The sequence below is a fragment of the Neomonachus schauinslandi genome, chromosome X (genome assembly GCF_002201575.2).
Source record: "Neomonachus schauinslandi chromosome X, ASM220157v2, whole genome shotgun sequence".
NCBI classification, from domain to species: Eukaryota; Metazoa; Chordata; class Mammalia; order Carnivora; family Phocidae; genus Neomonachus; species Neomonachus schauinslandi.
In genome coordinates, this window is record NC_058419.1 from 111,122,983 (window position 1) to 111,138,262 (window position 15,280).

At 48.0% G+C, this 15,280-nt stretch overlaps 1 protein-coding gene across 1 annotated transcript in view; it reads left to right on the forward strand.

Annotated features, from left to right (window-relative positions):
* The first annotated feature begins 5,242 nt into the window (after nt 1-5,242).
* Nucleotides 5,243-15,280, forward strand: part of MAP3K15 (mitogen-activated protein kinase kinase kinase 15) — a 122,550-nt gene continuing 112,512 nt past the window's right edge. Inside the window, exon 1 of the mRNA XM_021683941.2 lies at nt 5,243-5,600. Coding sequence (XP_021539616.1) covers nt 5,243-5,600 — 358 coding nt within the window. The remainder of the gene's footprint in view (nt 5,601-15,280) is intronic.

The window sequence follows — 15,280 nt, forward strand, 5'->3', positions numbered from 1 at the left end:
TGCTTTAGGGCCTTTGCACTGGCTCTTCCCTCTGCCTGAAATGCTCCTCCCATGCGTATTTGCATAGCTAACACTCTGATCTCGTTCAAGTTTTTGTTTAATGTCCATTATAAGTCAAGTGGCTGCTCTGGTTCATGTTATCATCATCCTCCAGGCCCTAAGCTGATGAAGCAGGTACCATCTGGAATGTTATTGGTAGCAGAAAGTTGATGGCAGAGAAAAAAGAGAGCTCTGGGAGGTCTTGCACCAGTAATGAAATGCTAGTTTCAAAGTGATGCTGGACATTCCCAGAAAAGGGAATTGGAAATTAGAAGAATATTTTTGGAGAGAGACTGGTGTGCTGGTGAGTTCCTCCCTGCCAGTGGGGTGTTGGAAGCCTGCCTATCACTCACCATGAGCCTAGCGAAAGGATTCAAAGAGAATTTGCTACATATGACACAAGAAGTTTTCAGGACATAGAGGACAAGTGTCTGAGTCATATCTCAGAAATCTAGAGGTCGAGATGGCTGACTGAATGCTCAAATGAGGGCAGCAAGAGAGGGGCTGGATAGGAGTGGCCAGCACCCCCAGAGGTTGTGAGCAAAGGGTAGATGTTTCCCCTGGACCGTTGTGATCTCAGCACCAGAGAGCTATCGGTGGGATTGTCTTAGATCTTCTAACTACACACCCCCACCTTGGAGGGATGGCTAGCAAGGTGGAAGAGGAGAGAAGAAGCCAACGCTGCTCCTCCTTTTCACATCATCAATTTTGCTCAGCCTGTGCCAAGCTTAAAGAGGAGAAGTGCTTTTCTCTTAATTTTAAAACTATTAAATCTTTTCATCTTAAAAGAATTTCAGACTTATGAAAAGGTTGCAAAAATCACTTAAGAAGCACAACACAGGACAGAGACACTTGAGAAAGAACAAGTAAACAAGGTGAGCCCTACAATTTCCCCAGCTAACTGCCTTGAGAGAGATTCCAGGCTAGAGAACAGAGAAAGGGAACCCACGAGGAGCCTGGTTATCAACCTGAACTGACTAGATGGAGCTGGAAGGCCAAGGAGGCTACAGTTTGAGTACTGAAGAGGAGATGGCTGCACATAGAGTTCCAGAGATATGTAGATCTGGAATCTTCAGCAGAGTACTGACCAGCACCTGTGTGTGACGAAACCCCTTGAGGCTCAGGAAAGGACCACCTGAATGGATTTGAGGGAACAATCCCTGGAGGTCCCAGAGGACCAGAATAGCTTCTGTGTCCACTGACCGGAATGGGAAACATCATAATTCACAGGACATCAGGTAGAGTACTCAGAGGGGTATTGCCTCTAGAGGGGATTAATTAGCCTTAGCCTAAAGGCTGCTCTGATCCCACTTGAAGCTCAAAAGCAATCCTCAGAAGAGTCAAGCTGTTTCCAAGTAACTTAACTCTCTCCTAGAATAAAGCTCAAGATATTTATAGGAATACAAAAGTGTGCAGTACCATTAAAGTAAAATTTGCAGTGCGTGGCATCTAATAAAAAATTACCAGGCATGCAAAAAAAAAAAAAGGAAAGGAAGATATGACCCACAATGAGAAAAATCACTAGAAACAGATCCAGGAATAAAACAGATGACAGTATTAGTAGACAAGGGCATTGAAAAAGTTATTATAACTATACTCCATATGTTCAAGAAGATAGAGGGTACATGTGGGACGAGAATGAGACTGTACTGGGTGTCACCCATGGGGGGTCAATTTGGGGGGCTGTAACTGTTAGGTCAGAGATTGTATGCTCATACCGAATGACTTGGTCTTTCCATCCCCATTTATCTGTAAATAACACTCTTGTTTGTTCCGTCATATATTGCCTCTGTAGCATGTCTTAGAGGAAAATAACTTAAATTTTTGATACACCTTATGAAGTCTACCTTTTTCTCACAAATTTCTTGCTTACTCATTACGTATGCTTAAAACATCCTATGAGTTTCACCTATATTTTATAAGATATTTTACATACAATCTGTGCTTAATATTACTTGTGCGTTTCATCCATCCTATTTGCTTTTCTTGTATTGTATGGTAGATTACAATAATCTATGTCCATACAATATTTATAGCACCTACACAAAAGTATATCTGTCTATAGCCATATCTATATCTATCTCTCAGTATCTGTATCTAACATGACAGCAGGGACTCTGGCTGTGTTGTTCACTATGCTATCCTCAGCACCAAGGACAGTGCCTGACACATACTAGGTGCTCAACAAATCTTTGTTGAATTACTATATATGTTAAAGTTTTCCCAACAAATACATATACTATTATGCAACATGGTTGTTTGTCTTGTGTCACTATTTGCTCTTGGTTCTTGGATACGGTGACAAAAGTAATGAAACTGCCACTCATATGGTAACTAAAATGTTTTTTACAACATTGAATGAGTCCAAGAGCTAACTAGCTTGACCACAATTGGTATGAATAACCAGCCTAAAATAAAAAAGGAAATGAGAAAAATGCCTAGGTTTAATCTTACTTTTTTGACTACAGTGCTTCCACTGTATTCATTCCACTGTTCTAGTCCAAATGACAGGCGCTTAGTAAGGGACAAGGCAGGGGTAAGAACTGAACAACTGTTCAACTAAGAAGAGACTAATCCAGCACTTTGTCATTTTCGCAGTGTGGCTGGGCATGGGAGGCAGGAAGGACATCAGGAGAAGGGGCTGGGGCTTGTTTCAGGTGTGCAAATTATGGGGGACAATGACAAAGTGCACCGCGTGCACCAACTGCGGGGAAGGCACTCGTTAGCTAGGCAGATTCTGGGTTCTTTACCCAGCAGGGTTTGTGTTTAGAGGAAGGTATTATTCAAGCCAGAATTCACAACTCCTGTGAGTCTCACTCAGTCAGCAGGGCTCCAGTGAGAGCTGGAAGGAACACGGGAAGATTAAAGTGGGGGCAACAGCAAGATGCTGGCAAGTGATTGGGAAATGGGCATCTTTGCCCTCCTGACGGCTGTGCCAGTCATTGGAATAATCTCAGATAAACAGGCACATTAGGAAAATTACTATTATTATGCATTACAAGGCTACAAGGAGAACATGTCCATCCTATTTTTTTTAAGGCTCAGAACAGAGGTGTTGAAAGTTTTCCCTAGCTTCCCTCTTCCCAATTCTAGTCTGTGTGTTTTTACAGATCTCCTCAGAGCCCATTTTCCATTCATTGGCCACAAAAGAGGGTATACAATGATGTCACTTGTTGAAGTTCCTAATTTCTACCAGGACTAGAATTAAGGAAGGATTTCTTCAAAGATTTATACTGGCACTTTCTGCTTTCTTTTGGGGGTGGGGTAGAGACATGGCCTGTATTATCACTGAAACATGAAGAGAAGCCAGAGTGTGATTTTTGTGAGGTAAGTCCTATCCTGCTTTTGTCAGAATGGCTTGTGACGTGCTGCAGAGGACACCACCAAGAAAGTGAAAAGACAACCCACAGAATGGGAGAAAATATTTGTATCTGATAAGGGACTTACATCCATAATATAAAAAGAACTTTTACAACTCAATAATAAAGACAAATACCCAGTTTAAAAATGGACAAAAGATCTGAATGGACATTTCTCCAAAGAAGTTATACAAATAGTGAATAAGCACATGACAAGATGCTCAACATCATTAGTCATAAGGGAAATGCAAATCAAAATCACAGTGAGGTACCACTTCACACCCACTAGGATGGCTCTAATCAAAAAGCCAATAACAAGTGTTGGTGACAATGAGGAGAAATTGGAACCCTCAGTTTCTCCAAAGGTTAAGCATGGAGTTCTCATATGACCCAGAAATCCCATTCCTGGATACATATCCTCGGTCCACAACTTGTATGATTCCATATGTATGAAATGTCCAGAATAGGCAAATCTACAGAGACAGAAAGTAGATTGGTGGTTGCTTAGGACTGAGGGGTATGGGGGGAGGGGCAGTGAGTGCTATTGGATACTGGGGTTTTGGGGGGAGGTGATGAAAATGTTCTAAAAGTCAGTATGGTGATGGCTGCTCAGCTCAATGAATATACTAAAAACCACTTAAATGGGTGAATTGGATGGTTTGTGAATTATATCTCAATAATACTAGTGTTAACAATGAAAAACCCAAACCCCAAAACCTTGTGACAACATCCGGTGCATTCTATCTTTTATTTTTTTCATTTTTTAAAAAAGATTTTATTTGAGAGTGAGAGAGATCACACAAGTGGGGGGTAAGGGCAGAGGGAGAGAGAGAAGCAGGCTTCCCGCGGAGCAGGGAGCCCGAGGTGGGGCTCCAATCCAGGACCCTGAGATCATGACCTGAGCTGAAGGTAGGTGCTTAACCTCCTGACCCACCCAGGCCCCCACGTCCCATCTTTTAAATAAAAGTACTACCTGCAGTGGTAATACTACATTTTAATATTGGAGCCTAAAATTGTGAGGCGGGTAAGATCCAGAGTAAAGATCCGTTTGGGTTCACAGCATTTTATAGGTCGGGCAGGCATCCTGCTTGGAGCCTATTTTCCTGGCATACAAAATTTGTTGCTGGTTCTTTCTGGTGCTTTGGCAAGGTCACGGTGAAAGTCAGGACGAGCAGCCTCCAGACCTGGGCTCAGGAGGGCCATGCTCTTGGACACTAGGGACAAAGAGTACAAAATCAGAGGCGATTTATTTATCTTTTAATTAATTTATTTATCAACATCAGAGGCGTTTGAAATAAGCATCTTCTCCCCTCAATTCTGAGTTAAAACTACCTCTGTATTTAGTTTGAAATTGGATATTTACCTCCAAACCAGCGCTTTGAAAGAGTTTTTACTCTGCTTGAAAAGCTTTGAATTGTTTTGAAGGAAAAAACCGGGACTCCTAAAGTTGGTCAGTCTGGAGGGAAGGCAACAACAAAACCTGAAATTGACGAATCCGCCCTCCTCAGGCGCTGCCGGGGGGAGGCGGCAGGGGGCGCCCTGCCAGCTCCTGCCCCGCCGCCCTTCCCAGACCTCCCCCCGCCCTTCGCTCGCCCTGACGTCCCCAGCTCCCGCCTCTCTCTCTCCCCAGCCTTCAAAGGGCGCTCGGGGGCTGCGGGGCTGCGGCTTGCGTCTGCGGCCGCGGGGCCCTGTCTTCACCTGCCCGCCGCGGGGCCACCGGCGCGCGCTGGCTCCCGCAGCTCCCCGCCCGCGGCCCGGGAACAGGTGCCGGGACTGCTTGTGGCCCGCAGCCGCCCGCCGCTCGTGCGGAGGTGGAACCCAGGAAGGGCTCGCAGGGCGGCCACATGGAGAGCGGCGGCGGGACTCCCCCGGCTGGGGCGCTCGGGGCGGCGGCCGAGTCACCACCGTGCCCGCTGCCGCCGGGAGCCGAGGGCGCAGCGGGGCCGGCGGAGCCCGACGGGGCGGCCGAGGGCGCGGGGGGCGGGAGCGGGGCCGAGGACGGGGGCGGGCCGCGGCGGGCTCTGCGGGCAGTATATGTGCACAGCGAGAGCCCGCAGGGCGGCGCGGCCGGCGGCCAGGAGGCGGGGGCGCGCCAGTGCCTGCTGCGGGCCTGCGAGGCCGAGGGCGCCCAGTTCATCTCCGTGCCCTTCGGGGAGCTCGACTTCGGGGAGACAGCTGTGCTCGACGCCTTCTACGACGCAGGTGAGGCGGATGCCCCCTTCACCCGCACTCCACACCACCCCACCCTGTCCGTTTTCCTGACCCTGGCCCACGCCACGGCCCCGGCCCCTCCCCAGCCTAGCCTCCCGTGCCTCTCACCACCGGCCCGCCCTGCCTTTCCGCGAGGGGAAAGTAAGGGGCATTGTACCTTTTTACAGATAAGAAAACGGACGCCGCTGGCATTTAAGCTCGTTATTTTTCGATCCCCTTAAACAGCAGTTGACCCAAGAAACCGCCCGTAACCCAGATGATGCTGAGCCCTCCTCCCCACCCAGCTTTTACTTCCTCCCTCCGGCCCTGTCCCTTACAGCAGTGAGCGGGCCCCAACCCTAGCTACACATTAGAATCACCTGGGGAACTTTTAAAACTCCTCCTGTCCAGATTGTATCCCAGACGAATGATCCCACAATCTGAGGCCCCACGAGTTTTTAATGCTTTCCCAGATGATTGCATTTTGCAGCCGAGAGTGGGAATCCCTGTGCTACAATGGAGCGCGGATCTACGTGTAGGGGGAGGTGCTCTTAGAAATGCCCAGTGTTCTTTCCAGTCGTTTAATAACTGCCCCAAACACACTTAGACGGTAGGGCTGTGCTCTACCACCAGTGTGACAGATCTATTTTATCCCGTAATGCAGAAGCATTTGGGGGGGGGGGGGGGGGGGTCCGGGTGTCTTTCCTTGCTGGAATGGGATACTAGATACTCCAAGCTCACTGTGATAAGCTTGTGGTAAGAATCCAGTCTTAAAATCAATACTTTTTGGTTGGCAAGTTTCTCCAGGTGTGGAATGGATTGCTACTTGGATGTTTTTCCTTACCGAATCTTTGGAATCTATGTGACAAGCCGCTGGTGCTTGGGTGACATTAATAAGCCTTGTACGTGGGACGGTAATTACCTGGTTTGTGCCTTGCTTTCTCCGTTGGTCAAGAGGTGGTAACAGTGCCCACCCTAAGCCTAAAAGCATGTGAGAAGGTACAGGGGGAGTTTGAGACCCTGGCCACCCGACGCGGAAGCAGTAAACTAGGTGTATTGTTCTCCATTCTCAGAGGCAACAGGGATCTGTTTTCTGCAGAGCAAATGCTCCCCACCTGGAAGGGGGCGGGGTGTCAGGCTTGTTCAAATAAAGTGGCAGCTGAGCCCGTTGAAAACACTCTTGACATTTCTGACCACTCAGAGTGTACTCCTCAGTGCTACATCTTTTTAGAAAAGTTCCTCGGGAGCCCACTTCACCCAGAACCACTCGGTTTTCTTGACCTCTATTCATCCTCCTCCTAAATTAGAGTTTGAAAAGACTCTTCTCTGAAAGGTGAAATGTCTCTTGCTGTGCTGCACAATTGTAGCCTCTTGCCTGCTGGTGCCAACTCTGAAGACGGGGGTGCCACGGCTTTACTCGGGTGTGTGTGTGTGTGTGTGTGTGTGTGTGTGTGTGTAACAAGCCTTCATCTACTAACCGGACCCCTTCTGGTTCGGTGTGAAAGTCCGGTCAGAAATCTTGGGCTTTCGATCCCAGAGCTACACAAGGCACCTCACCTTTTCTTGCTCTGGGCCCAGATTGCCTAGAATTTTCTGCATCGTGTACCTCCTTTGGTTGACCTTGGCTTGGTCTTGACTAAATCATTTCTCGGTACGTCATTATAACTAATAAATTCTTTGCATGGGTTTGACCGAAGACCTATGCAAGTCCAATAGTGGGTTTATGGACTAAACAGAGAGCGCCCCCCCCCCCAACCTCTCCTGATCGCTACCACTCACGGACTTTGGGCATCTCCACCCAAACAAAACAGAACAGCGGCAACACAAACCGCACAGAAAACCAAATCTGTCACTTTGGCTTCTTTGTACAAGTTCTAAAAGCACGCTGTCCAACACGGTGGCCCCTAGCCACAGGGGGCAGTTCACAAGGAAGTCAGTTTACATGCAGTAAGTCAGTCCGTTATTGTCACCAGCTGTATTTCAAGGGCTCAGCAGGCACAGCGAAGAGAGCATGCTCTTCCTCACAGAAGGTCCCACTGGACTGTGCTGTTCTAGAAAACTGTGGGCGAGAGGACCGAATGAGCTGTCCCCAAAGGTATTTTAGGGAGCCTGGTAGTTGTGAAGTGTACTTCCGGTCTCTTGTACTCCTAGCAAGGCAAAGCTGGCTGGAGTGTGTTTTCCCCCGCCTTGTACAGTTTTCCGTGGTCCTGTGTGGGTCTGGAGGAGAGGTTCGGGGTCGCCGGTGCCTGGGTGATTCGGTGGGGGTGCGAGAGAGCCGCAGGCGGGCCTTCAGCTCGAGCGAGGACCGGTGACGCTGGTGAAAGAACACGGCCACGAGCACTTGAAAAGGAAATCTGAAAATATTTGTAACCTAAAATCTGCCATTTAAACATCTTTATGCATTTCATTGGCATTAAGTACATTCACACTCTTGTGCAACCAACACCACCATCCCCCTGCAGAACTTTTTCATCAGCCCAAACAAAAATTCTGTGCCCCTTCAACAGTAACTTGTCACTCCTCCCTCCCCTTAGCCCCTGATAACCACTGTTCTACTTTCTGTCTCCTTGAATTTGCCTGTTCCAGAAATTTCATATAACTGGGATCATGCAGTCTTTGTCTTTTTGTGTCTGGCTTATTTTGATTAACACAATGTCCTCGAGGTTCATTCGCGCTGTGGCGCGTAGCGGAGTGTCCTTGAAGGCTAATGAATACGCCAGTGTTCGCCCTCGCATCTGCAGATGGGGCATTTGGGTCGTTTCCACCTTCAGGCTATTGTAGATAACGTCCTAATGACCATGGGTGTCTGAATACCTGCTCAAGTCTCTTCTTTCACTTTCTGGGGTATATGCCCACCTAGGGAATTGCTGCGTCATATGGTAATTTCATGTTTAATTTTTTTTGAGGGACATCTTGTTCGCTTTTAGCAGAGGTCCCTGTGTGCCTTTGGTCTGCAGAAGGACTAGCTTTTGTTTTACTTTTTAAGCATCTGTCCTCCGTCTTCAAAGATGAGAGTCTGGGGGCACCTGGGTGGCTCAGTCGTTAGGCGTCTGCCTTCAGCTCGGGTCATGATCCTAGGGTCCTGGGATCGAGCCCCGCATCAGGCTCCCTGCCCTGCGGGAAGCCTGCCTCTCCCTCTCCCGCTCCCCCTGCTTGTGTTCCCTCTCTCGCTGTGTCTCTGTCAAATAAATAAAATCTTTAAAAAAAAAAAAAAAGATGAGAGTCTGGAATTCAGTAGAACTGTTAAATTCAGTGAGGGTCAATCCCTTGGTTACTTCTAGTGCTTGGAAAACAAGACAGGTCTTCTCTTTTTTTTTTTTTTTCCTTGAAGAAACCCGTTCTTCTGGATGTGCCTTGATTCCTTTTGTTTAAATGCCCATGTATCTACTTGAACAGAATTCATAGTCATGACTTGCGATCACTTACTGCGTGTGCGGAGTGTATGTACACGCACCAGCCTGTTCTGCTTCCCGAGTGCGTGCTGTGTGTGTCTCTCTTGGAGCTCGGTGCCTGGGAACACAGCAAAAACTGAGACTTCCTGCGGGAAGGAAATCTGTGTAACTCTGGCTCGTGCTTTCCCACACATTCTGAGATGGAAATTCTGTTTTCTCGGACACTATAGTTGAATATGCTTAACTGTGGTATCAAATCTTAAACGGAGGTCTGGTGCAGTAGAATACAATACAGTTATCTCCAAGGAACGCACTGTATCATTGATGCCTGTTTACTCTCCAGTTGGTTGGGTGGTTAGTGACCAATCTAAGTTAGAGCCTCCAGCTGCGTGCTAATTCCTGGCCTTCTTGCCTTAGCTAGTAAGGGGTCCAATGACAAGAACCGCCCCTTTGATCAAGCCTTGTCCCTACCTGCCCTGGGGCGCAAGTTCTCTGTCTGTCGCTGTTGGGTCTGGCTCTGCCTAACTTTGCTCCTCTCTGAACCTCCTTTAGATGCCACTTTCCTGACCCTGGGGCCCTGCTTCTGAGGTGGAAGGCACCTGGATCCCTGAACCACTCTTCGGAGGGTAGCTATTGAAGCAGGAATGTTCACTTAGGGGTTTGCATAAGCAAGAGAGAAGCTTTTATTTGGTCAGGCTACTAAGATTGGGGGGTGGGGGGTTGTTACCGTGGTAAGAGTATAACTTGGGTCATGAAAATCTAGCACAAATGCTAGAAAGTTGTCTGCAAGGTATGCCTTTCCAAGAGGAGGTCAGGCCACGAATCCCCTCATGTCGTGGATCCTCCCTGTTTATAATCTCCGCCGACCGTGGTGCCTGCGCCGTGGGGCTGGACGTGAGGAAGGCAGAATTGAGACGCTGGCTCCCCTGGGTTCATACCAGCAATGGAAGAACACATTCTAGCTTCTATTTGGTTTCACTGGTTTTGGAGGCTAGGTTATTTTTTTCCTTTTGTATCAAATGATACTATAGTGATTCTGTTAGTTTTTAAGCTGGCGGTAATATTGGGCTTTCCGCCAAAATAGGATATGTCATGGTTTAAAGTACGGCCAGCTCTAGTCCCTTTTGCTGCCCTTTCCATGGGTTATGTCTAGCTTCTCCGTCTGTGATGTTACTTGTGAATTTTTTTTAAAGGTTTTATTTCTTGAGAGAGCGAGCACGAGCTGGGGGAAAGGGAGAGGGACAGGCAGACTCGTCACTGAGCGGAGAGCCTGACGCAGGGCTCGATCCCAGGACCCTAAGATCATGACCTGAGCCGAAAGTCAGCTGCTTAACTGACTGAGCCCCCCAGGCGCCCCATACCTGTGGATTCTTCATCAGCTTGATGTGTCGTGTGGCAAAGACAGTGCCTTGCAAGCATCCATATCTTCTCCCACAGTTCCAAATCTCCCTTGCAGTTAGCGTGGGTCGTTGTGATTAGTGCTGGCCTGTGACATGTGAGCAACATCAAGCATCACTCTGAAGGTGACTGAGACATCAGTGCGCCACCTCCATCTCTATTTGCCTCTCTTGTGGCTTACTCGAAGGTCATGTGTTCAACATGGTCGTTAAGCCCCTGAAACTCCTGTGGCAGCATAGCCTAGCTTACCCTGACTAATAAAGCTTGCAGTGCATTCTGCTGGAAATGCCTAAATGCAGCTCTCCACTTTTGTGGACTCAATCCTCCGGTGCATTGGCTTCTGCTCAAGAGAGAGGCTTATACATGCCTTAAGACGGCTCGTAATTGGGTGCATACTCTCCCTGTTGCTCTGGAAAATGCATAAAGTTCAAAGGAAGACAGGCCTGTGGGATGTGTGGGTTTGACAATCATAGAAGCTGCACTTTGTGCGGCACCTAGACGTGGTCAGGAGATGGGCCAAATCTATTTCCAGCAGAATGTAGGGGCAATAGTTAGACATTGTCTTCTGTTAAAAAACTAAGCATGGATGAGCAAAACCAGCAACCTGGGAGTCCGTCTTGACCCCACCCTCTCAGTCATTGCCAAATCCAGCCTGTTGCTTCCAAAATGGTTCTCAGATCTGCTTGACTTCGCTCTATGTGCCCCTCCTCCCCGGTCCAGGACTTCTCTCCTCTCATCCACGTTGTGGCCAACAGGCAACAGCTTCGTCACTGGTCTCTTAAGGTTGGGTCAGTCTTAGTGTGTTCCTCTCCGTGTCCTCTGCTTTGATGCCACTGTAGCCTGCAGTCTTGCTCTGCCCCAAACCTCCTCCGCCTTCACATCTCCGTTCTTCCAGGGAGCCTTCACAGACTCCTCACCTGCTCTCTGCCGGCTTCGATCACACCAAGGTTTTCATTCCTAGCGAGTAACACAGTTGTGATTAAATAATTACTGATAATTAACTCTTCAACGGCAGGGAGCCAGATGCGGTTTTCTTTGCTACTCTTGGAGTGATTCCTAGGAATATCTGTCCAGTTCCTTTTTAGAATAACTCTCAGTGGACGCAGATGACACTTGGTTTCTCCTGTTGAGATGAAGCAAAACTTGTTCGGTACCCTCCGCAGGAAATCAGAATGTGGTTTCCTGTGGAAACCATGTTGGAAATGGCGGCCAGGCATAGATATAGTCCAGTTGTGATTTTTTATTAGGAAAGAGGAGACATCCTAACGACACATTTCTGGATCTGGACCTTTCTCCTCAGTGGTACATCTCAAATAGAACAGACAAGAACAGCTCACACTGGAGACCCTGGAATGGAAACAGTGGTTTGAACTGTGTTCTGAGAATACTGGTTCTTTTTATTTGTCCACACTTTCTACGATGTATATTTTTCACAATGGGATTTTATTTTAAACAAGTGCAGTGGGAGAATAAAGATGACGTTGTAACTGAGAAACCTCCTCTCTCCCTGCTGGAGCCAACGGTGTGGCTTGCTCAGGCCACAGTGACTTTCCTTGTGGGGACAAGACCGCGTGAGCCCCTGGCTGGACCTCAGCTGTCCTCTGCTGGACCTGGCTGCTGGCTTGCCCATGGGGGCCGTTCCCAGAGCCTCCTTCCTTTCTAGCTGCTGTTACTGCTACTGACTCCTCATTGAACCTGGAACTTGACTCAATTCTTAGTCATGTGGGCTGAGTGAAAGAAGCATTGCACCTGCAGCATTTCCTCACAGCTTTGCTGTGTGAGCCTTGAGTGCATCGAGGGTAGATAAACCCTCGGGGGCTGGCCTGCTGCATTGCTGGCTGGCTGTTGTCACTGGGGCAGAATGTGTTAGGGGTTCCCAGCAGCCAACTTAAAAACCAGACTTTTAGAATGCAAGCCATAAACTATTGTTGAAAGCCTCTGTGTACCAGGCTTTGGGATAGGAGCTGTTTAAATCCTGGTCAAATAACATCAGTGGGGGAGGGGTGATTTCATGCAAAGCCAGCTGGAAAACTTCTTGTCCCCCCCACCCCAATACCTTCCCAGCTTTCAGGCTGTTGGGTGTGGCAGGGCTTGGCCAAAATGCCTGGCAGTTGCTGGGGCTTGGTTGGTAGTAGGGGGGTGCAGCGCAGGAGGGAGCTGAGCTGTGGACTGCGGCAGGAAGCAGCGTTCACCAGAGAATCAGGGTCAGCCCGGGGGCAGAGTTGGACAGAGGTGGAAGCGGGAAAGGAGTAGGCGCTTTAGATGTAGATGAATTTTTTCTTAAATTCTTATTGTGGAAAATTTCAAGCATGGACATTACGCAGCTTCAACAGTGAGTATTATTGTGCCATATTGATTTCTTTACCGCTACCTACTCCCTGCCCCACACGTGATTATTACAGTCTTAAGCATTTTTAACCTACAGTGTGTATACACTGAAATGTACACATCTCCGCTGCACAATGTGAGAAATGACTAAACCTGCGTAAACAGACCCTATCACAATAGAAGCTCCATCTGTCCAGAAAGTTCCCTCACGTCTCCTCTTGCTCATTCCCCTCTCCACTCCCATTCCTGGCCCCAGAGAGTGCCTGAGAGGCCATCACCACCAGTTAGATTTGCCTTTGCTAGAGTTTTGTGTAAATGGGCTCATACAGTGTGCACTCTCCAGGGTCTAGCTTCCTTCGCTCGGCATGATGTTTTTGAGACTCACCCATATCGTGCCGTATATCTGTAGTTTGCTCCTTGTTCGTGCAGAGTACTGTTGGATGGCATGGATATACGCAGTTGGTTTAGTTATTCTCCTGTTGAAGGACATGTGGGTGGTTCCCAGTTTGGGCTATTACAAGTGAAATTGCTATGAACATTTGTATATAGGTCTTTTTTGTGGGCAAATGTTTTCATTCCTCGAGTCAATAACCAGCAGTGGAATGGCTGGATCAAAGGGTAGGTGTATGTTAAACTGTATAAGGAAACTCCAAACCTTTTCCCCAAGTGGTTATACTATTTTATATTCTTGGCACCGAGGCACAAGAGTTCTGGTGGCTTCGCATCCTCACCGACATTTTGTATTATTGAGCTTTTCGACTCTGGCCTTGTTAGTGGGGGTGTAGTGGTTTCTCATTAAGGTTTTAATTCACCTTTCCTTGATGATTAATGAAGTTGAGCACCTTTTCAGGTGCTTTTTGCTATGCACATACATTCCTTTTTTTTTTTTTTAAAGATTTTATTTATTTATTTGACAGAGAGACACAGCGAGAGAGGGAACACAAGCAGGGGGAGTGGGAGAGGGAGAAGCAGGCTCCCCGCAGAGCAGGGAGCCCGATGCGGGACTCGATCCCAGGACCCTGGGATCATGACCTGAGCTGAAGGCAGTCGCTTAACCAACTGAGCCACCCAGGCGCCCCATGCACATACATTCCTTTGTGAGGTGTCTGTTGAGACCATTTGCCCATTTAATTGGGTTGTCCTCTTATTATTGAATTACAGGAGTTCTTTATATATTCTGGATTCAAGTGCTTTGTCTGAAGTGTATGTTGTGAGCATTTGCTCCCAGACTGTGGCTTGCTTATTCATCTCCTTGGGACTTGTGATGAACAGAGAACTTTCATTCTGATGAAGTCTCCTCGAGGTTATTTTTCTGTTAAGGTTACATTCTGTGTCCTCTCTGAGAAGTCTTGCCTCCCTCCAGGTTGTGGTTGTACACAGACTCTCCTGTGTTCTTCTGAACACTTGACTGTTGGAGTTTTTACACTGAGGTCTGTGATTGATCACATACGCAGTTGGACGCGGGTGACTTGTGATGAAGCACGCCTGACACCTTGTCTCAAGCACCTGAGAGAAGCATCTCGCCCCGGATGAGTGTTCCAGGCACTCAGAGTCCGGTTGCCAGGACCACGGCTGCCTGCCTGGCACCTCACCATCCAGGAAAGTGTAGGAAGTGCAGGTTATCCTTCGGGCCGATGGCCTTTCTGCCTTCTGGGGTACAGACCACCAAAACAGATCCATGATGAAGCTTGACCAGCATGTGTTCCGTCATTGTGTCCCACTGCCCTGGGTGACATAAGTGGCAGAGGGGAAAAACCCCTGGCTTTGGAGATCCGGTTTCCAGGTTTGCCCTGTCCTTTATTGGTTGTGTGACCCAGGATAAGCTTACTTAACATCTCTGAGCCCCATTAAAAAAAAAATCTCTAGAGATTGACGCATAGTGCCCTGAACTTGGTAAGTGCTCAGCAATGTCAGGTGGTAGGGTCACATTATCCTCCCGCAGTCGGGTCAGACAATTTTTTTCCCCCAAAGTTTGGAGGTTGGAGATTTAACCCTAGCTCCATTCCTGGTCCTGTGCTGAAGAATGGAAGTGAGGAAAAGGTACAAACCCCTGCTTTGAGATGCTCTTGATTTTTTTTCTTTCTATCAAGGTACAGAATACATACAGAAAAGGGCGCAATCTTTTTTTTTTTTTTTAAGATTTTATTTATTTATTTGAGACAGAGAGAATGAGAGACAGAGAGCACGAGAGGGAGGAGGGTCAGAGGGAGAAGCAGACTCCCTGCCGAGCAGGGAGCCCGATGTGGGACTCGATCCCAGGACTCCAGGATCATGACCTGAGCCGAAGGCAGTCGCTTAACCAACTGAGCCACCCAGGCGCCCGAAAAGGGCGCAATCTTAAGTGTATGCTCTGCTGTGTAACTGTGCACTTGGATCAGAAAAGGGAGTGCCAGTCGCACCGTAGAGAGTGCTGGCTTCTGGTTTCTTCTGGTTTTCTTTTTTCTTTTTAAGTTTTTTTTATTCCAATATACTTAACATATTCCGGTGTAGAATACAGTGAGTCAATCCCGTAGATCACCCAGTGCTCATCAGGACAAGCGCGCTCCTTCATCCCCATCACCTGTTTCCCCCCTC